The sequence below is a fragment of the Camelus dromedarius genome, chromosome 1 (assembly GCF_036321535.1).
Source record: "Camelus dromedarius isolate mCamDro1 chromosome 1, mCamDro1.pat, whole genome shotgun sequence".
NCBI classification, from domain to species: domain Eukaryota; kingdom Metazoa; phylum Chordata; class Mammalia; order Artiodactyla; family Camelidae; genus Camelus; species Camelus dromedarius.
In genome coordinates, this window is record NC_087436.1 from 85074998 (window position 1) to 85102565 (window position 27568).

Here is a 27568-nt window from a genome sequence, read left to right on the forward strand (position 1 = left end):
CTAAATTTGTATGATGAGGCCATAACCCCACATATGACTGTATTTGGAGACAGGATGTTTAAGGAGGTAATTACAGTTAAATAAGGCAATGAGAGTGGGGTTCTGTTCTGATTGGACTGGTGTCCTAAAGAAGAAGAGACACTAGAGCATGTGCTCTCTCTGCACACACACAGAGGAAAGGCCGTGTGAGCACACAACAAGAGGATGGCCTCCTACAAGCCAGGAGAAGAACTCTTACCAGAACCAGCCTTGCTGGCCCCTTGATCTTAGACTTCCAGCCTCCAGGACTGTGAGAAAGTACATTTCTACTTAAGCCACCTGGTCTGTGATATTCTACTGCAGCATCCCAAGCAGATTAACATAGGCTGCTTGAGTGTCCTCAAAACAGGGCCACTGGTCCCCTCAGAGCAAGTGATGAGAGAGACTCGAGAGGAAAAAGCAGCAGCAGTGCCTTTTACGACTGAGTCTTGGAAATCACACAGTGTTTTCAGTTTATTAGAAATGAGACACTGGGTTCAGCCTATACTCAGTGGAAGGAAGATTAAGCTTCACCTCTCAAAAAGAGTATGAAAGAATTTGTGAAGATATTTTTAAACTACCACAATAGGTTAAAAAGATTAGATATAGTTGAGGGCATTTTACAACTATATGGCAGTGGGTGACAGCAAACCACCATCTTACCGGGGATGTTGGAGGGCAAAATTTGGGGCTGGTAGAGTGATAGAATTGTGAGGAAGTCTCAGAAAGGAAGGTAATCCAGAAGGGATGATCCTTAAATCCTATGTAATAATCCACACAAATCCTTAATTGTCAGCTAAACTCCGTATGTATGTAGGAGACCCCAGGAAGCCTGGCAAAAAGCAACCACTAGAAGGTGAAAGAACTGAACTGATCTGAAATTTCGGCTGCTGTCCATTTCAGTTGTAATAGTTGGTGTTGAGTCTAGCCAAGTTTAACTGCCTGCAAGTATAAAAGTCAACACACTTCAGAGGAACATAAAGTCATGAATTTCTATGATGTGTCATCCTCAATGTCTAATATTCAATAAAAAGTTAGACAAGAAAAAAAAAAGCCATATTCAAAACATGACTCACACTCAAAAGGAAAGCAATCAATGGAAACAGATCCTGAGATTATTCTGATGTTGACATTAGCCAATAAGGAATTTAAAGCAGCTATTATAAATATATTCAAGGACTTAAAGGAAATGAATTCACAGATGGAGAATGTTAACAGAATTAGAAGCAGTCATTAAATAATCATATGGGAATTCTTGAACTGGAAATATCAACAACTGAAATTTAAAAATTCACTGAATGGGCTTAATAGCAGATTGGAGATGGCAGGAGAGTCAGGGAACTTGAAGATGCATCAATAGGAAGTATCCAATTTTAAGAACAGATAGAAAACTATTAAAAGTCAATAGAGATCCAGTGGACTGAGGGGACATTATTAAATGGATTAACCATGTATTAAAGGAATACATGGTTAACATGTAACAAACTAGGAGGGGAAAGATAGAGGGCAGAAATAAAGTAAATGATGGGTAAAATTGCCCAGTTTGGATCATAAACAAGGCAATACATTTCAAAAAATGGAAACTTTAACAAAGTATGTTTTCTGGCCAAGCAGAATTAAGTTAGAAATTATTAATAAGATACCTAGAAAAGCCCCAAATATTTGAAAATTAAGCAACATTCTTCCAAATAAAAATATCAGCAAAAATCACAAGTAGGATTAGAAATGTTTTTAACTGAATAATAATAAAAATACAACATACCAAAATTTGTAGGATGTGGCTATAGGCTTTGTTAAAGGGAAATTTGTAGCTTTAAGTGGCTATATTAGAAAAGAAAAGTTTATAGTCAATGATCTAAGCTTCCACTTCGAAGTAGAAAAAAATATGAGCAAAACACAATAGGATTTTCTTTTTCTGTTAGGTGTTCCCCTTTTTGTTTCTAATATTGGTTATTTGTACCTTCTCAGTTTTCTGTATCAATCTCGGCAAGTGTTAATTAATTTATTTGTCTTCTCTAAAAATTATTTTTTGACCTTGTTAATCTACTCTGTTATATATATTAAATTTTTCTTTTATCAATTTCTATTTTATTATTTCCTTCCTTTTACCTTTGGTTTATTTTGGTTTTCTTTTACCAACTTTTTAGGTTGGATGCTTGTATTTTAATTTGTAAGCCTTTTTCATTTTCAAATATGTTAAATTAAGGGTAAAAAACTCCTTTTATGAACTGCGTTGGTTGCAGCCCACATATTTTTGGTATGTGGCTTTATTATTATCATTCAATTCCCAATGCTTTTAAATCCCTATTGTGATTTCTTCTTTGACATTAAGGTCATTTAGAATTTTTTAAATTAAATTCCAAATAAATGATAATCTCCTAGTTATCATTTTCTTTTGATTTTTGTCCTTGGTCACAGTACTCAAATCTGTGGACCTTTATTCAATTTCTCCACCTCCTGACCTCTTCCAGAATTGGCAGTTGACCCAAGGGCAATGGACCCAAACATAAAGCTGCTCTCTCTGGATCTCCTTTTCATCTGGGATGTTCTTGCCATAATTCTTTTCACTGCCTTATTGATTCTCCAGTGGCTTCAAACTGGTTTTCATCTATATTGTCCAGTTTTACTGGCTGTTCTCAGTAAAAGGCTTGATCCAAAATATCTAGTCTGACATTACCAAATGCGTAACTCCTGCTGGTGGTGATTTTTAATTGTTATGACATATAGAAAGAATGGGGATCAGAAGATCCTGTGGATGGAGAGACCAGTAAAAGACCCTGTATGAATAAAAATCCAAAACTTTGGCCAAAGAATAGAATGAAGAGGAGAAATAAGATGATACTTGTATTATTTATGCATTGTTGCATAACAAATTTCCACAAACTTGGTGAGTTAAAATAACACATTTATTATCTCAGTTTTTATGGGTCAAGGGTCCAAGCATTGCTTATCTGGGTCCTCTGCTTCAGAGTCTTCCACAAAGAGTCAGCTAGAGGTGGGGTGCATCTAAAGGTACAACAGAGGAAGGGTCCACTTCTAAGTTCACTTACATGGTAGTTGGCAGAATTCAGGATTTTTTTGGAGGTATTTGACTGAGAATCTCGGTTTCTAGCTGATTGTTGAGTACATTCTCCTTGTCACATAGTTGTCTCCATGGCAGCCTCACAATATTTCAGCTTACTTCATCAAAGCCAGCAAGTCAGAGAGAGTACTGGCAAGATGGGAATTAGTCTTATGGAATAAAATCACAGAAGTGATACTCCTTTACCTTTGCCTTATTCTATTGATTAGAAGCATGTCATGGTTCTCACCCATAATCAGAGAGAGGATTATGCAGGTTGTGAATACCCAAAGGTGGCAATCATTCAAGGCCATCCTATCCTTTGTTTGCCAAAGTATTCACTCAAAACAATAGTTAATATGTGACAAACAACTTCAGGAAGAGCAGCAAATAAAACATCAAAGCCTAAGTAACAAAGAAAACAAGGTTAAATTTCAAAGAAGGAAATTATGGTTAGACAGAAATTGAACTATGAAAAGATTCCTAGCTTCTTCTAAGATTTAACTTGTGAGTAAGAGTCCCATGAAGTGATATAACTGAAAAGAAGCAAGTTCACCTGGAGTTCTTGAATGCCTATGTAGAAAAAGAAAACAGTATTTGCATGCTGTGGATTGGTTTTACCTACTACAGTCTTCAAATAATTTTCCATGACTTATACAAGTTTCTTCATTAACACTTGATATATACATAACTTTAAGAGTAGAGGATACATTCTGTTTATCAAAGTATATAGTCATATTAGTACTGGGAAATGGGGAAAAAGTAGGCCATTTTGTTCTATTCTTTGAAACTAATGATCTAGTGTATCTGTAGAGTTCATGAACAATTACATAGGAAATGCAATATATCAATTTTACACATATTAAAATGCACAATTATGCTAATAGATTTTCTATTTTTTTTAATATAGGATCCAAATGAAGATACAGAGTGGAATGAAATTTTAAGAGATTTTGGCATTCTTCCTCCAAAAGAAGAGCCAAAAGATGAAATTGAAGAAATGGTTTTACATTTGCAGAAGGAAGCAATGGGTATAGTTGTGTATTTGGTGGGCTGGATGAAAGGAATAATACAGTTATAATAGTGATAGTGCATTTCATGAACTTAGAGAGAAGACATTAGAAATACTTTAATATAAATCCCACCCGTACTTTTGAAATTAGGATGCTGGCACCTAAAATTCCTAATTCATGTGTTGAAAATTACATGCTAGTTAATATCAGAGCCGACATGCCCTGGTATCTAACCTAGTGGGGTTTCTCTACCTTGTGATTACCTCTATTTTGATCATTCTATATAGGATGTATTACTTGTCAAGGTTTCCAGGTACTTGGGAAAATTAAATTTGTAAAGCCTAATTGATTTTTGCATCTATTTTAAATGTAGTCTGATAGTTCTGTGAACTCTGAGGGACTAAATAACACTTTAAACAACCTGAAGCAGTCAGCCACAATATAGCTTTGTTTGTTGGAGAAACTGCAAAATTAAAGATATTCTTGATCTCCATTTATGTAATATATTGTTTTTTCTAGACATGTGACTATAAAGTAAAATTAGTTTTTAAATAACTGAATTATCTACAATTTATTTTGTTTTAGTTAAACCATATGAAAAGATGACTCTTGCACAGTTGAAGGAAGCAGAAGATGAATTTGATGATGAAGATTTGAAAGCCATTGAAATATATAGGTACAGTGATTTATTTGGATAATTTATGAGTTTTTGAATGAAATATTGTAAGAATGAAATAAGAAAAAGCCCTATTTTGTCTATAGAATATATTTTAAAAAGAACAAAACTAATTTTTAAGTAATATTTTAAAACTAACTCACTTTATGTAAGATGGATTTTTTTCCTGATCTTTTTGCCTTGGCTTAAACAAAAAACTCTTCAATAATATATAGCAGAACTTTATCAAGTTACATATGCATAAAGTAGAAAATATCAATAGAAGGCCAGTAAAAAGAGGGCCATGATTTTCCTTTTAGCATGATGTATGTCAAGAGTTTCTGTCATTTAATGAATAATTAATTATCAATCATAAACAAATTCTTTCAGAAATTAGAACAAGTGCATAGATTTCCCAACTTATCCTGATACTAAAGACAGAATGCTACAGAAAAATATCTCTTATGAATGTAAGCATAAAAATTTTTAAACAAAATATTAGCAAATTAAGTCTAGCAATTAAAAAAAAAAGAATAATACATCCAGATCAAGTGAGATTGGTCCCAGGAATCCAAGGTAGATTTAACGTGAAAAAAATCAGTTTATTGGGTTAGAAGCAGCTATCCTCTGGTAGCAAGGAGTACACCCAGCACTCAGTTATTGTTTCATATTACTGTTCTCCGACAAAAGGAGCCAGTGTTCCTTAGAGGACTGCTTTATTCCACAGTGAGAGTTGAAAAAGAAGAGTATGAGCCTGGGGCATTTTGTGGTATCTGAAAGTTAAGGAAGTGCTAAAAAAATTTTTTTAAGGCACAGGAGCCAAACAAAAAGATATTACAATGGCCAGAGTTAGAACAGTTTGAACAACAAAATAAATAATTGTAATATGGGATTATAAAAATAATAATTATCCTTGAGCCCAAAGTGATATAGATAAGTAAATGAATATATAAACAAATTCACTTCTTCTTCACTGAAGATTTCTGATTAATAAGTGTAGATGGAATGAGAAAAATAGAAAAATGACCATCAGAACACCACAGTAATAATACCTTATGGACAAGATCTGCTGATAGATGCTAAAATGAGTGGGTGAAAGTTTAAATAGAAACAGGATATTTGCATAATCTCAAAGTATCACTCCCAAATATTTAGTAATTATAAAGGAGGAAATAGTAAGTTTACAGTGTAGATTTTGGCAGACCCTGTCTTTAGGAAGTGACCAAGATTAATATCACCAATAAAACATGTTGACATCAAATGACTCCTAATATGATGTAATGAGGACACATCAGCTCTATGTTACCCTTGTCAAAAATGCATAGCCTCAATTTAATCATAAGATACATCAGAGAAACCCAAATTTGAGAGATTTTCTAACAAAAACTGGCCAGGTTGATACCAGGAGAAATGGCAGAGGTAGAAAGCTCCAGGAATCCATCTCTCCACGTAGGCAACACTGTACTTGCAGAAACTGTCTGAACTAATGGCTTTGAAACTCTGGAGTCTATTTGAATACTTGCAGGATGAAGCTTGGCTGATAAATTGCAGTTAGTATTGGTTGATTTCAATCCTTATTCCCCCATCCCCAAGGCAGGCAGCTGTTTCAACAGCAACCTGTGTTTCTGGCACAGCTTGCTGGAGCCAGGGTAGGCAATGAGAACTTTGTCCTCAAATATCAAGATTCTGTGTTCTGATTGCAGATTTTTGCTTCTGAATGCAGAGGTGCAGGCACAGAGAGCAGCAGCCATTGTGTCAACCCTCACTGGCTCAAGTGGCTTCCAAGGGACTTTAAGGAGCTTTATCTGTGTTTTGCTTCTGGTTGGTTTTTTTGTTTGTTTTTTTGTTTTTTGTTTTTTGTTTTTTTTTTAGATTTTGGATATACATTTTGAACAACCATATATATGGGGGGAATTTAGAAAGCCTTGGGAAAGGTGGAGGCTCAGAAAAGACCTAAGAAGACCTTATGCTTTCATCTCAGGCTGATCCCTGATGCAGGCACACCCTATTAAAAAAAAAAAAAATGGGGCAGGAGAAGAATCTGATTTCCAGAGTTATCAGTTATAAGAATCAAATGTTTTTCATTGAAAAATCACAAGGCATAAAAAGAAACAGGGAAGTATGACCCTTTTAAAGGAACAAAATAAATCAACACAAAATATACTGGGAAAGCCAATATGTCAGACTTACCAGACAAAAACTTTAAGGCAACTTAGTTAAAAATGTACAAAGAGCTAAAGGAAGCCATGGACAAAGACAAGAAAACATCATATGAAGAAAATGAGAATAGCAATAAAGAGATAGAAATTATTAAAAGGAACCAAAAAGGCATTCTGAAACTAAAAAGTACAATAGTTGTCTTAAAATATACACTAAAGGGCTTCTAAAGCAGATTTGAACCAGCAGAAGAAAGAGATAATTTGAAGATAGGACAATTGAAAGTATTGAGTCTAAGAAACAGAAAGAAAAAATAATGAAGAACACTGAGCAAAGCCTAATTGGCCTTGTGGTACATTTTTGGTGAACTAGCTAGCATACGGGAGTCCCAGCAGAAAGAAAATGAGAGAGGCAGAAAGATTATTTGTGGAAACAGTGACTGAAAACTTCCCAAATTTAACAAAAGATAAATCTGCAAATCCAGGGTGCTCAATGGACTCCCAGCAGGATAAACTCAGAGACCCACACAAAGATGCATCCCTTAAAATAAGACTTTCAGCCAGTTTCTCATCAGAAATGTTGGAGGCTGCAAGAAAGAAAGAAAAAAAAAACTGTCAACCAAGAATTCCATATCTGAAAAAACTATGCTATAAGAATGAAGGAGAAATTAAGACATTCCTAGATAAAATCTAAGTGAACTTGTTACTACTAGACTTGTACTGAAAATTAGCTAAAGGAGTCCTTTAGGCTGTAATTACAAGATACTAGACAGTAACTCAAAATTATGTAAAGAATAAATAACATAGGTAAAGGTAACAATATAGGTAAATATAAAAGCCAATATTACTGTACTTTTGGTTTTTAACTTCCTTTTTTCATATGATTTAAAGGGCAAATTCATAAAACAGTAATTATAAATTGATGTTAGTAGACACACCATATATAACAATGTAGTCTGTAACAATAACAATATAAAGAGGGAAGGATGGAGATGTACAAGAGCAGTGTTTGTATGCTGTTTAAGCTAAGTTGGTATTATTCACAGTGGGTTATTGTAAGATACTAATTTTAATAAATCCTCACTAAGAAAAAACTAAAAGAATATAGAAAAGGGAAGCAAAATGGAGTATCACAAAAATCAACTAGAATATGGAAATACAAAAAGAAGCAATGATGAAATAATTGAGGAACAAAAAGCATATAAGGCATAGAAATACAGAAAATAACTAAATGGCAGAAATCAGTCCTTCTTTTTCAGTAATTACTTTGTTGTTTCAGTTCTAGCATGTTGATAGTGATGCTGTATGCTAGGAATGCCTGAGGTGCTCACCTGGGCCTATGTGACTCATAGCTGTGGCTGGACTGATTATTGTGACTCTTACTATGATTTTAGGATGCACTTCAGCAAGAAACTGTCAGGGAAGTTTGAGGAACAAGATTTATTCGTCACAAGTCCTGAAGAATACACAATGTGCCTGAGAGCCACTCAGCCAGGTCTTAGAGAGAGGGAGGAGGGCTGTACCTTTATTAAGGTCCATTGATGGGATATCTAGGTTTCATGGGTTCACTCTTTCTTGGCTAGTTTAGAGCAGAAGAGCTGGAATTAGGGCACAGGAAGGGAGAAGAGGGGTCACTCAAGTGGTCATTTATCTAGGTTATGAAGGGCTCTCTGAAAGAAAGCGTTTTCACGGGTGGGGAAGCCTAATTCTTTATCTGGTTGTTTTGCTAGTAGCTGTGTCATACAGTTGGCAATATGGTTTCAAGGAGGATGGGTGTCTTTTGAAATGAATGCCTCAGTAATCAAAAGCTTAATGTCAGACACTTACATTACATACTTTAAATGTAAATGGATTTTAAATTACTCCAATTAATCTCCAATTAAAGGCAGAAATTGGCAGAATGAATAAAAAGAAACACATCCAGATCCTGGAAACCAAGTAATTTGAGAAAGATCAAAATTGGAGGACTAACACTTCCAGATTTCAAAACTTACTACAAAGCAGCAGTAATCAAAACAGTGTTATAGTGACATAAGGATAGATATACAGACTGAAGGAATAGAGTAGAGAGACCAGGAAGAAACCATCTCATATACAGTCAGATGATTTTCAGCAAGGGTGTCAAGACCATTCAGTGGGGAAAGAACAATCTTTTCAACCAATGGTCTAGGAAAACTGGATATCCACATGCAGAAGAATAAAGTTGGACTCCTACTTCACATTATGTACAAAGGTTAACTCAAAATAGATCAAAGACCCAAATGTAGGAACTAAGACTATAAAACTCTTCAAACAAAACACAGTGAGAAATGTCCATGACCTTGGATGTGGAAATGATTTCTTGGATATGACACCAAAAACAGGCAACAAAGGGAAAAAAATAGATAAATTGGACTTCATCAAAATTTAAAATATTTGTGCATCAAAGGACACTATCAAGAGAGTGAAAACACATCCTGCAGAATGGGAGAAATTATTCGGAAATTATATATATGATAAGGGATTACTAACCAGAATATATAAAGAATGTATAAAATATGTATAAAGAACTTCTAAAATTCAACAACCAAAAAACTAAATAATCCAATTTAAAAACATTCAAAGGGCTTGACATTTTCCCAAAGAAGGTATACAAATAGAAAATAAGCACATGAAAAGATGCTTAATATCATTAGTCATTAGGGAAATGCAAATCAAAACCACAATGTGATTCCACTTCTCTCCCACTAGGGTGGTTATAGTAAAGGAAAATAACAAAAGTGTTGGTGAGCAGGTGGAGAATTTGGAACAGTCATACATTGCTGTTGGGAATGTAAAATGGTGCACTGCTTTGAACAGTCTAGAATTTCCTCCAATGTTAAACATAAAATTACCATGATCCAGCAATTCCACCCCTAGTTATATATACCCAAGAGAATTGAGAACACAAAATGTGTACGTGAATGTTCATACCAGCAGTACTCACAGTAGCCAGAAATACAAAGAAACTTACTGGCCATCACCTGGTGAGTGGATAAACAAAATGTAGTATATTCATACAATGGAATATTATTCAGCCATGTAAAGACATGATGAACTGACATATGCTACAACAGGACTGAACCCTGTAAATATTATGCTAAGTGGAAGAAGCCAGTGACAAAAGGTCACATCTTATATGATTCTATATATATGAAAAATCCAGAATAGGAAAATTTGTGAGACAGAAAGCAGATTATTAATTTCCAGGGCCTGAGAGGGAGGACGAGGGAGTAACTGTAAATGGATATAGGGTTTCTTTTGGGGCAATAAAAAAAATTCTGGAATTAGTGGTTATAGATACACAACTTCATGAATATTTTAAAAATCACTGAATAATATACTTTAAATAGTTTAATTTTATTGTATATGAATTATATTACAGCTTAAAACTAAAGATTGTGGAGAAATTGATATGATCACTTTGGAAAATAGTTTGGCAGTTTCTTCTAAAGTTACATATACATTTAACATATAACCCAGTTACATTCAGTTATATTCCTGAATATTTACTTGAGATAATTGAAAGTATAAATCAATACAAAGACTTGTACATGAATATTCAGAATAGCCAGAAACTGGAAACAACCCGAAAGTCCATCAATAAGATGACTAAAGTAAAGTAAATGAATAAACAAATTGTAATGTATTCATGAAATGGAATACTACTCTGTAAGAAAGTAATCAAACTACTGATACATACAATAACTTTGGTGAAATTAAAAAATGTTATACTGAATTAAAGAAGCCAGACACAGGAGAAAATTTAATATATTATCATATACATCATTTTTAAAATATGATTTTTAATGAAAAAATAATTTCTGAAATAGACTCAATAAGAGATAGAAAAATATAATTGAGAAGAGTACCTGTGTCTTAAAATTTGTTGTGTAGCTGATTTTTCTCTACTTTTCAAGGTATAGATATTTCTGTTTTTAGAGGGATGGCAAGCTTACTAATTTACTACATGTAACATTGTTGTATTATTGATAATATGATACTATTATCATAATCAGACAAGGCTAGTACTTAAGTTGGTTAGTCAAAGTAATCACCTAGCATCATTATGAAAAATTTAGATTTCTTGTGTGAATTGATTTCATGATAGTGAATTAAGCTAAATTCAGGCTGTGGGAAAGTTTGGACAAGCAATCTGGTTTCCTTCATCAAAGAAATTTCTAGGGGAAAAACAGATAGAAAAGAATCTGTGTATTAAATGAGATTTTAGAGATATAATAGCCACTCTATAAATCTAATTTAGATCCGCATTTGAATAAATAAACTTAAAAACTGGAGAACTTAACTCTTAAAAATGGTTAACATGGTAAATTTTATGTATATTTTACCACAATTAAGTAAAGTTATTAAATGGATAATAGGATTATTTGAACAATATCTGAATATATTAAGGAATTGCCATTGTTTTAGGTATGATTATGCTGTATGAATTAAATTTTTTAAAACATTCTCATCTTTTAGAGATGTATTATGAAATATTTACAGATGAAATGACATGATGTCCTATATTTGTTTCAGAAGGGCCCTTGAAAGGGGGAGCTAATGGGGTTAGCCATGAAAGAAGATTGACCATGAATAGAAATTATTGATGGAAGATGCATACATCTGGGATCTCTTAACTACTGTAAATGTTAATAAACGTCCATTATATAAAGTTAAAAATGCATATTCCTGAGACCAGCACTAAGAGTTAATATTACTGAACTTCAGGTTGAGTCTCAGGAATATGCACATCTGTGGAACCTGCCATTCTCAAGTGATTCTCATATAGGATGTCCGCATGCCTCAACTTGATAAATACTGCTTTAGATCAATATCACTCTTGAAACATAGATGCAAAAATCTTAAAAGAAATATTAACAAGTAAAGAGTATTTTAAAATAATCAGATACAGTGAATTATTAGGGTTTTTCAAAGTATGCAAGTGTTGTACAGTGATCACCAACCTACTGATGTAATCATTTATGTCAGCAGAATTTATTAAGATAATCAATGCTATCTGCTGGAACAAACAGCTAGAAGATCTGTGGTTTCACACAGGGAAGTTCCTCACTCACAGGGGATGTATGTCTTATAATTCTTCTGGGCAGCTCTCCTCCAGGTGATGACTAGGGATCTGGGCTCTTTTCATGTGGAGCTTCATCAGCTCAGAATCCTTTACGTCCAGGCTTGCAGACCAGGAAGACAATATGAAAGATGGGGTGGGACATTTCAGGGATAAGTCATAGAAATGCACATACCTTTTTCACTATGTTCCACTGGACGGAATCCAGTCTAATGGCCCTAATCTAACTGCAAGGGAAGCTGGCAAATGCAGTCTTCTTGTGAGTCCTGGAAGAAGCTGTGCTGATGACAACCCAAATGGTCTCTGCCACAGAGATTAAAGGGAGATATTATACACAGAAGTTCTTTCACTTGTATATTCCACATCAAAAGTACAACTCTAATTGCCATCAAATTCTGGCATTATTTCAATATCTGTTGTCACTTCGGATCTAAGGAAAAAGGGACCTGTAGCCTTTTAAAATTTTACTTGTCCTTAAGAGAAAATTCTGTAGTCATCTTGATATTGCTGATTTAAAGCAAATTCCCCATTTAAATCCAAAACAAAACAGCAACAACAACAAAAAGTTTTAAGACCCCCCCCCCCTTTTTTTAAGCAGTTTTAAGTTCAAAGCAAAATTGACTGGAAGGTATAGATTTCTAATATACCTCTTGTGCCCACACATGCATAGTCTCCCCCATTACCAACATTCCCCACCAGAGTGATATATTTGTTATAATTATGAACCTGCATTGATACATCAGAATCACCCAAAGTCCATAATGTGCATTACAGTTCATTCTTGGGTTTGGACGTATATTCATTGTTATGGTACCATACAGAGTTTTTTCACTGCCCTAAAAATCCTCCGTGGGTTGCCTATTCATCCCTCTCCCCTGCCAATCCCTTATATATTTATTGCCTTTGTGGTTTTGCCTTTCCAGATTGTTATACAGTTGGGATCATATAGCCTTCTCAGATTGGCTTATTTCACTTAGTAATATGCTTTTAAGGTTTCTCCATGTCTTTCCATGGCTTGACTGCACTTTTTTTTTTAAGCACTGAATAATATTCCATTATCTGGATGTACCACTGTTTATTTATTCATTCACCTAGTGAAGGACACCTTGGTTGCTTCCAAGTTTTGGCAATTATGAATAAAACTGCTATAAACATCTGTGTGTAGATTTTTGGGTGAATGTAAGTTTTCAGCTCCTTTGAGTAGATACCAAGGAACTTGATTGCTGGATCATACAGTAAGAGTATATTTCATTTTGTAAAAAAAAAAAAACACTGCCAAACTATCTCCCAAAGTGGCTGTACCATTTTGCATTCCTACTAGCAATGAATGAGAGTTCCTGTTTCTTCAGTCCCCTCCAGCATTTGGTATTACCAGTGTACCAGATTTTGGCCATTCTAATAGATGCGTAGTGGTCTCTATTTTAATTAGTGTTTTCCTGATGCCACAGATGTGGAACGTCCTTTTATATGCTCATTTGTCATCATCTATTTCGATGAAGTGTCTGTTAGGATCTTTAGCCCATTTTTAAAAATCAGATTGTTTTCGTATTGTTGACTTCTTACTTTTTAGAGTTTTTTGTATATTTCAGATAACAATTCTTTACTAGATATGTCTTTTGCAAATATTTTCTCCAGTCTTTGCTGAAGAGATAGGTTCTGTGAATAAAAAATACTGCAAACCATATCAGTAAATAAAGAATGCTGAAGTCAGCCACTGCAGCACACTCTCCCCCCCACCCCCCAGCCTCCGAAGACAAGCCTGCAGCCCAGCCTCTGCAGCCACTCACAATGGTGCACCCTGAGGGGACTCAGAATAATAAAGGACAAGATACTGGCCCTAGATAGCTAGATGCTTGTCAAAGGAATGAATTCAATGAGCCCAAATGTTTGTTACCTCCCATACATAGAAAAGCACTAAATTCTTTAACTTGAGATGCCTTTTTTTTCTTAAGATAGCAAATAATCTTTTATTGTTCCAACTACCTGGCCTTTGTTAAAAAGCTTCTATATATCCTAGCTCCTCCCCTACCTCTTCAGAGCAGTCCCTCAGGGCGATCTGAGAGGCTGTCATCCCGGCTAGAGTCCTCCCACCAAATAAAATATAACTCTCAACTTTCAGGATGCGCATTTATTTCAGTCGACAGTTTCTAGAGACAATAGTTGTTCCAGCAGTTTTCTGACCCCTAGAGTAGTCTGATATTAGGACACTATTGGAACATTAGTTTCAGATTCCCCAGTTTCTGGATTGCAGCAGAGAAAGCTGTTCCCTTGGCAGACCAGTTTTGCAATGTCATTCTGGGAGTCATTCGTAGTAGCCAAGTCTGGAGCCTCCTCCTTCATCTTTCCATTGAGTTTGTAAAGCCCTTATTTCCTCAGATTAAGCTTCTTGCTGCTTAAAATAGCTAGAGGGCTTTCTGTTTATGCAACTGAATCCCTACTGATATGATTGTTAGGTGAAAAATGCAGGCCATTGAACACTTTGTCACTTCCTGATGGCAAAACTAACCCAGGTATGTACGTCTTTCCCTGCCCAATTCCACTGAAAATAACAAAGGAAAATGAGGAAGAGAAGGTGAAGGAGAGGAGGACGAAGAAAAGTAGTTGATTGCACCATTAAGTGGGGCATTGTGCCATCACTGGAACAAAAACTTTGAAAAATTTGAAAGATATTAAGCCAATGAGATCAAACTGAAGGAAGTTAATGACAGTGATGCAAAATACTCCAATACAAACAAAATAGGGCTACCCAAAGACTGGAGTATGTGTAAGTTCTGAATATCTGGGCCAGTAAAGGGAAAATTGAAGGACTTCAGTTTGAGAACAATGAGAGGACCCTAGACTTGGGTTACTATTCTTGACATTCTCCTCTAGGCTTAATTTTGCTTGGATTATTTGTTATATAAAGTGAGTGGTTTTACTGGACATGTTTCTAATATGGGAAATAAGGACCCTGTGGTATTTACTCAAAGGAGCTGAAAACACACCTGAGTGTGTTTTAAAACACACTCAGAATTTTGTATGTATTCAGGTGAAATCAACAGATCAGGATATAACTGCCATTATTATTCTCAGGTCTCAAGAGTAGGGGCATGCCCCACAATGCAGGGCCACAATGGGAAGCACCAGAGTTGGTTAAGAGGCAGGAGGAGTGAGGGGATAACATAGACATGAGCCATTATGTAGTTTCTGTGGGAAAGACAAGCTAGGCAGGGTAAGCAGGTTTAGGACTGGCAAGTTTGTATGATTTTGGCAGGCTCTGGACTATAGTGTCTATCTCTGGTTGTCTGGTACCTGGCCCAGGGATGATTTGGTCAGGGGGGTAGGGGCTCAGCCCAATAGAGGAGGTGGCTGAGGGACTGGGCTCTGGATTGGTTGGTTTATATCTGAGGAATGTGCTCTCTGGTGAGTGTTACCTCTCTTTGGGAATTAGCTTGCTCCTGGGAGGGGCAGCCTCTCCAGGATCAGCAAAGTCCCAGATGCCAGAGGATCAAGAATACAGAAAACAGGAAAATATTGTTAATACGCACAGAAGGAAGGGGAGTAAGTGCTCCCAGATAACTTAGAGATACAGAGCAGTAACTTTTTGAGATACTTGTAGATGTGTCAGAAACCATTTGGATTTACTTCATGAGTTCAAGTATTCAACACCTAAATCAAAGTATGTAAATTTTGAGAGAGTTGTTTAACAAAGTTTTAAGATTCTCCATAGATGAATAACTAGGTAACATTTATTGAACACTCACTGTGTGCTAGGAAATTTACATGTTTACATTTAATCCTGACCAATCCCATGAAAGTCTGTATTAGTATTATTCACACTGGGGAGAAACTGAAGCTTGAAGAGATTAAATAAGTGGCCCAAGTCCACACTACTGATAAGTGGGAAATGGCATTTAAACCCAGTTTAGTCTGATATTAGAGTAATCGTTCTTCTCTACCACCTCTCTACCTGCAATAAATTTATAATAAGTAACTATACATATTCACAAAGGCTTTGAACTGAAACTCAGCATGATAGTTAAGAGCATATAAATGGGGAAAATAATAGTATTAACTTCATAAAGTTTTTCAAGGATTAAATTAGTTAATGTAATGCATTTAAAACAGTTCCTGGCAACATAGTAAGTACTCAATAAATGTTAGTTATTATTATTATGTATATTCTCCCTTAATAATGTATATAAGAATTTGTTGGCCCAATGCCTAAATAAACTATATTGATATGATTAAGACTTAGTATTAAATAAAAATAGTCAATAACTAACTTCTTATACTTTGCAATACCCATGATAATACATATTCCCATATAATAAAGAGAAATTGGCATGATAAGGCCATTAATAGTTATTCTATCATCATTTAAAGTGTTTGATACGTACTAGCATTACATCCATTGCTCTAAATTGTTATTGCATATGGGAATGGCCTTAAGAATATAACAATTTTCTTATGTAATTTAACTTCATTTTTTTAATTAGAGAAAAGCGGTTACAGGAATGGAAAGCTCTTAAGAAAAAACAAAAATTTGGGGAATTAAGAGAAATTTCTGGAAATCAGTATGTGAATGAAGTCACAAATGCAGAAAAAGATGTGTGGGTTATAATTCATCTATACAGATCAAGGTAATTATCATAGCTTTTTTTGCAAAATGCTCAATACTAATGTTTTAAGATACATATTTTTGGCTTTAATGTTTTATAAAGCATATAAAAAGACTAATCAAGAAAAAGAAATAAAGTAAATTAACTATACTTCAACTTAAAAAAGAAAATTTAATATATCTATAGAGTCATTGGCTTCAGGGATTAAATTAAGCACTTTAATATATTTTCATGCCTAATTGAAAGAACTTGTCATACTTCTTAGAAAAATAAGTACTCTTGGTAGTTAATTTTTAAAAAACTTGACAAATTTGAAACACACAGAAAAGTAGAAAGAATGATAAAGTGAGTACTCTAAATACCAGCCAGGTAGATTCAACAATGAACATTTTGCTGTATTTGTGTGATTGTGTGTGTGTGTATTTGTAGAACCATTTCAGACTTAAGTTAGGCAGTACATATTTTTCTAATATTACTTTTAGCATGCCATCCACTAAAATAAAGCAGTATCTAGATTTGTAGCAGATTATAATTATCAAAAGAAATGATATACGTGTGTTCTGAAATGTAAATTAAGCACAATGCATTTACTTTGTTTTTCTTAGTTTCTTGTTCCATAAATCGTTAAATAACATCACTTAGTATTAAGAGGATTTCTGGGGATTTTCTAGATGCTGGAGATGCAGAGACATCTAAGACATCTACCTCTGCCATTAAAGAAATGTTGGTGCAGTAGAGGGAGACAATTAAATGTAATAATAACATCTTTTAGGTCTATGTTTGAATTCTATACAGAGTAAAGACACTGAAGAGGGTGTAGTAAGCTCTACCCTTGGAGGATGGAAGTACTGAACTTTAATTCTTGATGTTGGCCTCAAAAATTAAGATTCCCCAAGTTTATGGAATTGGAGGATGCAGACAGGCTGAATGGGGTATTTTGGGTGGAGTATACAGCTCAATCCGAGGTACAAACATAAGTGGTATCATCTTGCTTTGGAGGACTTTACATAGTATTAGCAGGCAGACACTGTTGCAGGAGAGATCAGCAGGCGCTGGACCATGGAGAACCTTTAAAATTATGTGTAGGAGCCCAGACTTTGTCCTGAAGGCAGTGAGGAGCCATTGAAGGATTTTATGCCTGAGGGAAGAGCATTTGCTCCATGATGAGATTTTCATGCTGAGCTAACTTTGTCAGCAGAGTCTAGAATGAATTTGGGGAACCAAAACTTGGAACACAGGAACCATTTAGGGCAATCTGATGCTGCTCAGATAAGATAGGTAAGAAATAAGACAGCAGAGAAATAGAGGAGAGGATAGATGAGGAGGAGATAAGACAAGGGGATAGAATCAATATGACTTGATTACTTATTAGATGTTGTAGAAGAAAGGGAGATGTTTGGTTTGAGTGCCAAACTATGAAAATACAGAAGACAATGAATGCCTGATGGTGTAGTTTAGATGAAAAAAGCTACAGAGAACTCCAATGAGCAACCCATGAGCCAATATCAAAGATTACTAAATGAATGTATGTTTATATATGTCAGATGAAAATAAAATATTTAAGTTAAAAAAGATATTTTTGTGATTCCCCACTTTGAATATACATATTTGAATAAATATATATATTTATTTATATATATTATATATATTTAACTTTGGCCTCCCTTTACCCATTTCCCTTACCCTCCATCCCCCTCACTCCTGACAGTCACCAGTCTGTTTTCTGTATCTATGAGCATTTTTTTCTCTTTCTAGATTTCACATATAAGAGAGATCATGTGGTATTTGCCTTTCTCTGTCAGACTTATTTCACTTATTATATTGTCCTTGAGGTCCATCCATGTTGTCAGAAATTGGAAAAATTTCATTCTTTTTAGTGGCTGAATAATATTTCATTTTATATATATACACACACACCACAATTTCTTTATCTATTCCTCCATTGATGGATACTTAGGTTGTTTCCATATCTTGGCTATTGTAAATAATGCTGCAGTGAATATGGGAGTGCATATATATTTTCAAGTTAGTGTTTTTTCCTTCAGATAACTACCCAGAGGTAGAATTTCTAGATCATATAGTAGCTCTATCTTTAGTTTTTAAAAGAACTTCCATACTGTTTTCCATAGAGGCTGCACCAATTTTTCTTCCTACCAACAGTGCACATGCATTCTCTTTTTTCTACATCCTCCCCAACACTTGTTATTTCCTGTCTTTTTGATGATAGCCATTCTAACAAGTGTAAAGTGATAGCTCATTGTGGTTTTGACTTTTATTTCCCTGGTGATTAATGATGTTGAGCATCTTTTGATGTACCTGTTGGCCATCTGTATGTCTTCTTTGGAAAAATGTCTATTCAGATCTGCCCATTTTTAAATTAGATTGTCTGGCTTTTTGGTATTGAGTTATATGAGTTCTTTATATATTTTGGATATTAGTTCCTTATTAGCCATATGATTTGCAAATATTTACTCCCATTCAGTTGGTTGCCATTTCATTTTGTTGATAGTTTCCTTTGCTGTGCAGAAGCTTTTTAGTATGATGTAGTCCCACTTCTTTATTTTTGCTTTTGTTGCTTTCACTTTTGGTGTCATATTCCAAAAAATCATCTCCGAGACCTATGTCAAAGAGTTTATTATCTATGTTTTCTTCTAGGAGTTTTAAGGTTTCAGGTCTTACATTCAAGTCTTTAATCTATTTTGAGTTAATTTTTGTGTATGATGTAAGGTAGCGGTCAAGTTTCATTCTTTTGCGTGTGGCTGTCTAGTTTCCCCAACACTGTTTATTGAAGAAACTGTCCTTTCCCCACTGCATATTCTTGGCTCTTTGTCATAAATTTATTGCCCGTATATACGTGGGTATTTATTTCTGGACCCTTTATTCTGTTCCATTGATCTTTGTGTCTGTTTTATGCCGATACAATAATGTTACAATTACTATAGCTTTGTAATATAGTTTGAAATCAGGGCACATGATGTCTCCAGCATTGTTCTTTTTTCTCAAGATTGCTTTGGCTATTTGGTTCTTCTGTGGTTCCACACAAGCTTTAGATGAATTTGTTCTATTTCTGTGAAAAATGCCATTGGTATTTTGATAGTGATTGCATTGAATCTGTAGATTGTTTCGGGTATTATGGACATTTTAACAATATTAATTTCCAATCCATGGGCACAGAATATCTATTTGTTTCTTCTTCACTTTCTTTCATTAATGTCTTGTAGTTTTCAAAATACATGTTTTCCACCTCCTTGGTTAAATTTATTCCTAGATATTTTATTCTTTTTGATGTAATTATAAATGGGATTGTTTTCTTTATTTCTCTTTCTGATAGTTCATTATTAATGTATAGAAATACAACTGATTTTTGTGTATTGATTTTTCATCCTGCTACTTTACTGAATTTGTTTCTTAGTTCTAACAGTTTTTGTGATGGCGTCTTTAGAGTTTTCTATATATAAGATGACATCATCTGCAAATAGTGACAGTTTTACTTCTTCCTTTCCAATTTGGATGCTTTTTATTTTTTTCTTGACTAATTACTCTCACTAGAACTTCCAATATTATGTTGAATAAAAGTGGCAAGAGACATCCTTGTCTTGTTCCTGATTTTGAGGAAAGGCTTCAGCTTCTTACTGTTGAGTATGATATTAGCTGTGGGCTCGTCATATAAGGTCTTTGCCGTGTTGAGGTGTGTTCCCTCTATATCCAGTGTGCTGAGTTTTGTTTTTTGGGTTTGTGTGTGTGTGTGTGAAATAAGGTAAGCAAATATATTAAATAAAAAAGCCAGAAATTGGTAAAGAAAGTCCAAACAACAAAAAAATATACAAAGTCTTTCCCCAGGTGCTGATAAGAACCTAATACATTATCATTGATTTCCATTATCAGGGTGTGTTTAAAATGGAGCAAGAACTCAAACATACGTGCAAAGCAATTGGAGTGCAGAAATCTGTATTCTTCCCTGATCATTTATATCTGTCTGATCTACAATGAACTAAACATTTTTTTCCTCAGTGGTTCACCTTTATTAAGTTTTTCCAGAGTATACATTTAATTTTCATAAGAACTATTATTTTTCCTGTTGCACTTTTATTTATTTGCTAATTTTAATAAAATGTGCAGTTGACACAAACAGGTGTAGAGGGAAAAGGTAGACAAAGTCCAGGAGGATCACCACCTGCCTAGAATAGGCAGTATGCCCTGGTGTGAGTCACTTAGTTACTTCACCTTCAAGAGCTTCACCTTCGACTGTGGGTGTGACAGGTTTTAGGAGTTGAGGATACAAAGCAGAATAAGAAGTTTTATGGTATAGTGCAAGAGGCCATTTAAACATTATGTGTATATATATATATATTTTGAAAATACATACAAAGTAGTACAAGAGAAAAAAGCACTAATTTTGTCTGATCAAAGTATCTTCCCTAATTAAGAGTGCACACTAGTTTTTCTTTCCTCATACACTATTATTTCAAATATGCTCCATATAAATGATGAGGAAGTGAGTACAAAGGAGAGATACACTTCTACCGAATTTAGGTGTTTTTTTTTTTTAAAGAAAATATGGATAAAGATCAGATTTTTTTTTGGTTGAGGGCAGAGGGGAGATTAAGTTCATCAGCTGTTGATATCAGAATGGATAAGATTGCCCAGTGAATGTGTCTAGGATGAGAAGAGGGTCCAGGACATAATTATAAGGAATATCTACATTGGAGGCATAGAAACAGAAAAAGGAAGTCAAAGGAATAAAAAGAAATTTAATAGAAAGTGTTATCAAAGAAGTCAAAAAAGGAGAGTTTTTCAAGAAGGGAAGTAAACAGAGCATAGAGGTTTTTATCTTTTTTGTTGGGCTGTGACCAGGAGAGAGAGTAGTCATTAGAAGGGGAGAGAATGGGAAGGGACTTTTTAAAAAATGTAGTAACTTGGATATGTTTATGTAAAGTGGAGAAGAAAAGATTAAGAGAACAGGAGAGTAGGGAAGCTGAATAACAAATGGAGGAAGACCCCATAGGAAATGGAAGGAGTGTGGGATAGAGGACTAGCTTTGAAAGAATTTGATAAAGCTGTGCATGAGTGATAGACTGGAAGAGAAGGGACTAATCAGAGCATGAATGTAATGAGAGTTAAGTGATAGAGCAGGAGGAATTGCAGGTTTGGGTTACATTTCCGATTGATTTTAAATTTCTGATGAGGAATAGTTCTGGATAATGGGGAAAAGGACATGGCATGTCAGAGAAAAGGGTGGATGAAGTTTGTTAGAGTAAAAGAATTCAAAGAAGTCTGAAATAAGAACTTTGGATGTGATTATCTCATGTGGAAATAAACCCATGATGATAAGAATTGGGATCCTCTTGTTTCAATTCAGAATTGCTAAAGATTTCCCTAAATGTGTCCAGTTTTTTTCTTTTCTCTTTCCTCCCTCCCTCTTGCGTTCTATAAACTGGCTCAATTAAATTGATGCTAAGTCAGATGTGGTCAACCTCAGCTAGGCATCAAATTACCATGGTAGCAAGCTTCCTAGGCTATAACAATGTTTGTAATAAAAATTACTCTAGGGTAGGGCTGGGGGTAGAGTGCATGCTTAGCAGGCACGAGGTCCTGGGTTCAATCCCCAGTACCTCCATTAAAATAATAATAATAATAAAATAAATTTTAAAATAAAATAATTCAAAAATCAGAGAACTCATTATTTCATCATTACTAAAGGTAACAATAGAGGATGACAGTTGATATGCTCTTGTATTGAAAGGATATCTAAAGATATATTTTTGTCATGGAGATGTTTCACTTATTTTATTAGACTGAGATAAGTTGTCTTGTTTTTTTTTTTAAAATGTTGTATGTACTGTTTCTCTTTTTAGTATCCCAATGTGTTTGTTGGTTAACCAGCATCTTAGTCTTCTAGCAAGAAAGTTTCCTGAAACTAAATTTCTTAAAGCCATCGTGAACAGCTGTATTCAACACTACCATGACAATTGTTTACCAACAATTTTTGTTTATAAAAATGGTCAGATAGAAGGCAAATTCATTGGAATTATAGAATGTGGAGGGCTAAATCTCAAGCTAGAAGGTAATTATGTTATTTTCAAAATTTGTAAAAAAAAGGTGAAAACTTCTATAAGTTAACAAATATCATAAAAGTTTATTTCCATAAAACGTAAGTTGTTTTCCTCCTTGTTTCTAGTTTCTTTTTATATGCCTCCAGAATAAGTTTCCTACAATAATACTCTTAGCATAACACCTACTGGCTTAAATCCTTAATGGTTCACTGTTTCAAATAAAAAATTCAAAATCATCTGCTTGAGATTTTTAGCCACACCTATGCAACTGTATTTCTCAATGCTTTCTAGTTTCTGCTCCAGCCAGGCTGGTCTTCATTCACTACCCCAGACACAGTTCATTTGTGCCTTTGTACTTTGTTTCATACTCTTTTCTTCTAGTTGAAATACCCTACCATTCTTTATTCTTCCTTACAAACCCTATTTCTTTATGGGTCCCCTAGGTTTCCATTTATTCCATTATGTGATTCTGGACCAATTTATAATCTGTCTTCATCTTCTCTCCTGAATTTATATAGCATACATTCCCTATACAACTTATTTCGTGTCTTATCAGATATCATTGGTTAGTCAATTCCCTTTCAGTTTTGTCTCTCTAACAGGTACAAGGACTATGTCTACCACTATTTTCTTTTTCATAGTGCACAGCATAGGGCTTCATATTTTCACCTTCTTTAATAATGTTTACTTCCTAACATAGTTCAAAGGCCATATCTTTCATCTAGTCATTTCTTAGAACTGCTTTAATTCTACAGTACTACACTTTTTTTCTTTTATTATCATGTTAAAGCCATTGTGAATAGCTACTTTGAACAGCACTGCTTTCACTCTCTCATTCCACTACAGCTGTTTTTGGCCTTACCTCCAGTACTTTAGTTGTTCCAGAATGACTCCCTTTTCCTTCTCCCAGTCTTTAAGTCCGCTCTTTGTTTTACCACCTTGTTTTTTCAGTTTGTACCTTATCCTTCTAACTTAAAAGAATACATAAGAGTACAGACAATAATACAGCAAACATTATGCAATTGTTACCAAAAATAACAAATAAGAACCTTTGTTCGTTTGTCAGCTCAGCTATTTGTTTATTGTTGAAATTAACACTACAGATACAGTTGAGGTTACCTATATTTCCATCCCTAGTCCCATACCCCTCCCTGCCTCACTAAGCAATCACTGTCATGAATAGAGTGTTGCCTGGTCCATGCTTTTTTAAATTGTTATATTTAAAAAACTTTGTCGTAAAATACACATAACATGAAATTAACCATTTTAACCAGTAAAAAATATATATAATATTATTAACTATACTTACTCTACTGTACATTACATACCCGGGACTTATTTTATAAATAAATAAGTTATTTTATTTAATCATTTTAAGTATGTAGTTAAGTAACATTAAGTATATTTTCACTGTTGTACTATCATCCCTATTATCCATCTCTAGAACCCTTTGCACCTGGCATAACTGCAACTCCACATCCTTAAACAATTCCCTGTCCCCCCCCCCCCCCCCCAGCAACCGCCATTCTACTCTCTAACTCTGAATCTGACTACTCTCAGTACCTGGTATAAATGAATCATACTGTGTTTATCCTTTTGTGACTGGTTGATTTCACTTGGCATAATGTCCTCAACGTTCATCCATGTTGTAGTGTATATCAGCATTTCCTTCCTTTTTAAGGCTGACTAATATTGCTGTATGTTTTTATAGCACATTTTGTTTACCCATTAGTCTGTTGATGGACACCCGGGTTGTTTCTACCTTGTGGCTATTGCGAATAATGTTGCTATGAATGTGGATGTACAAATAATTAGTTTTAGTCCCTGCTTTCAATTCTTTTGTGTATATACTCAGAAGTAGAATTGCTGGATCATATGGTAATTCTACATTCATCTTTTGAGGAATAGCCATACTGTTTTCCACAGTGGCTGCACCATTACACTCCCACCAACAGTACTCAAGAGTTCTAATTTCTGTACATATTCATCAACACTTGTTATTTTCTGTGTGTGTGTGTTTTAATAGTAACCACCCTAATGTATATAAGGTGTTTTCCCCCCATTGAGTTTTAATGTTTCCTGTGTCACTTTTCATGGTTCCAAAAATGCTTCAATTTGTTTCAGAAGTCTACTGTGTTCCACTGGTCTGTTTGTCTATCCCTCAGTACAGCACTGTGTTAATTACTATACCTTTATAACAATCTAGTTGCCTCTAGTGGGGCAGATATTTTTCAGAATTTGATATAAATGTTGGAATTAGTCAAGTTCTGTGAAAAATCCCATTTTTAACTTATTACATTATATTTATAGATTACTTGTTGGAGGCTTGATATCCTAATAATAGTGACTGTTCCTATCCATGAACGAGATTTAGCTTGTCATTTATTTTGGTCTTCTTTTATGTTTTTTGTAATTTCCCTCATAAATGTAATGTATTTATGTATGCATATACAGTTGACCCTTGAACAGAACAACACAGGGGTTGGGAGCAGTGACCCCTGTGCAGTCAAAAGTCCGCCCATAACTTTACAGCCAGCCCATGGTATTTGCGGTTCTGCATCTGTGGATTCAACCAACCACAGAACATGTAGCACTGTAGTATGCTTATTGAAAAAATTCCACATGTAAGTGAACCCCTGCAATTCAAACGTATGTTGTTCAAGGGTCAATTGTATTACATTATGTAATGTAATATATTTTGTAATTTTCCTCATAAGTGTATTTTGTAATTTTCTTAATAAATGTTCTGTTCATCTGTATAGTACTTAGGAATACATTAACAAAACCATGAATTTGCCAGGATGGGGGATTTTGGTTATCCATTCAGTTCTTTTCAGATTTCTCTCTTGGATATTTTTCTGTAATTCACATTTTTGTTGAAATTTTCCCTTTAAAATTTTCAAAACTATTGGCATAAATTTTTTCATAGTAGTCTCATGGCTTTAAAATCTTGGTTATGCCCCATGTAAATTCTTTATATTATTTGATCTCTTTACTTTTCTTGTGATCATTTTTGCCTGAGGTGTGTCTATTACTCTCTTCAAAGAACCAACTTTTGATTTTGTTCGTCACCTCTACTGATTTTGTTTTTCTATTTTTGCTAAAGAATTCTCTTCATCATATCCCTCTCTCTGCTTGGGTTTACTTTATTGTTCTTTTCCTAGCTTCTTGATTTGAACTTTCAAAGCACTATTTTCAGGCATTTTAAAATAAACATTTTAACCATAATTTCTCCCTTTAAGTATAACTTTGCTGTATCCAATGTATATTTTGATATTGTAGTACATTCATTATAATCCAGTTCTAAATATATCATTTCCACATTATTAGCGTCAACTTCTGTTTCATATAGATGAAAAATTCTTCTTTTCATTTTTTCCAAGAATTTTATCTGATTTAATGGGCTATTTATTGCAGAACTTGAATGGAAGCTAGGAGAAGTTGGAGCAATACAGACTGATTTGGAAGAAAATCCCAAAAAAGGCACTGTGGATGTGATGGTATCTTCAATTAGAAACACTTCTATTTATGACGACACTAGTAGTTCAAACAGTGATAATGATGATACCAAGTAGAAATACTTAATAAATAGCTTTAAGGTGTTAGTATATGGAATACTTTATTTGTCACTGCCTTTATAGTCAGAGATGAGAAAATTTATACATAGATCTATTTTATTTCGTTTTTATATTAGAATTATAGCTTATATGTCATTATAAAAACTTACAGCTGTTTCTGAATATTCATTGCCTCCGACAAAACCGGAATTTGTACTGAACTCCCTTAAGTTTTTCTGTAGTTTATCCTTTTTCTGATCCTTGTTGGACAAAAACGAACATATTCCAAGTCCTCTGTGTGGCCTGCTCACTTCCAAAGAGGCCTATGAATGAAAATGATGAAAGAGCACCGTGAGATTTCATTTAATTTACATCAGTAGATATTAAAGTCTATTATTTAGGGGCTTGAATGAAAAATCCTTAAATTTATGACCATGCGCTTTTTCTTTAAAATCTTATATCTATTAAAAAAAATTTAACCACTCAATAGAAAAATGCAATTTAAAAAAAGTACATAAGAAATATCTCCACTCATTAATATCGTTTTTAATAGTTGTTCTATTATCATTAGAAAATACCAACTTACTAAGTAGTCCCACTAACAGACTGTAGAATCTAGAACTGTATGACATGTAAGTTTCTAAATCATGAGAAGTGAGAAAAATATATTGTGAGGCTCACCTATGTCTTCACAGTAATCACAGAAGAATTCATCGTGAGAAAACATACAATATTAGGATGCTGCAGAAGACCTGCAGGATTTTTTTTTATCTTGGCTTAATAAGGAACATCACATTTAGAGAAAATGGTGGTAAATCTAGCATGTAGTAGTTCAATAACAGATTTTACTCTTCTACTTTGTTTGCATTGATGACTCATCATTCTGATTATAGATATTCACTAATGTTGGTGAAGAAATCTAGACTAAGTTTAAATGATTAGATTACAAAAATAAATTGGCGAGAATTGAGACAGTTGAACATGGAGTCAGAAGAGGCTGTGCTGTTCCTGGGGGTGGGTAGGGATCATAGAGGCTGCAGAGAATGGCGAAGTGAAGGCAAGTTAAGTACGGACGTGAGGAAGGTAATAGTAATTTATTTCACCAATAAGGTAACATCAAATGATCTAACTTTGGAAAGAATTAGAAAGAGCTCTTTCTTCCAAGAAAGCAAAGAAGAGGTTTTAAAAATATACTAATTGGAATGAAGGGAAGGAAAGTTGGGAGTTGCTCACAATGGTCTGTATTATAGCTTTATGCACACATATAAGAGAATTATGTATAGGGTCCAACTCCTGAAATTCTCTAACAAATGGATGAATAAACTCCTATTCAGGATAAAACAGTTATGG

General features: G+C 34.4%; 1 protein-coding gene across 1 annotated transcript; it reads left to right on the forward strand.

Moving 5' to 3' along the window:
- The first annotated feature begins 3995 nt into the window (after window positions 1-3995).
- PDCL2 (phosducin like 2) lies at window positions 3996-26562 on the forward strand. The gene is made up of 5 exons (XM_010983145.2): window positions 3996-4110; window positions 4678-4768; window positions 16486-16629; window positions 22464-22672; window positions 26079-26562. The coding sequence occupies exons 1-5, from the start codon at window positions 4080-4082 to the stop codon at window positions 26234-26236; spliced, it is 633 nt and encodes a 210-aa protein (XP_010981447.2). The 5' UTR covers window positions 3996-4079; the 3' UTR covers window positions 26237-26562.
- The last annotated feature ends 1006 nt before the right edge of the window (window positions 26563-27568 follow it).

Excerpts from the sequence above, each read along its gene's own strand:
- PDCL2 (XM_010983145.2), top strand. The coding sequence starts at position 4,080 with ATGGTTTTACATTTGCAGAAGGAAGCAATGG. Across the intron at positions 4,111-4,677 it reads TTTGCAGAAGGAAGCAATGG|TTAAACCATATGAAAAGATG; the intron begins GTATAGTTGTGT and ends ATTTTGTTTTAG. Across the intron at positions 4,769-16,485 it reads AAAGCCATTGAAATATATAG|AGAAAAGCGGTTACAGGAAT; the intron begins GTACAGTGATTT and ends TTTTTTAATTAG.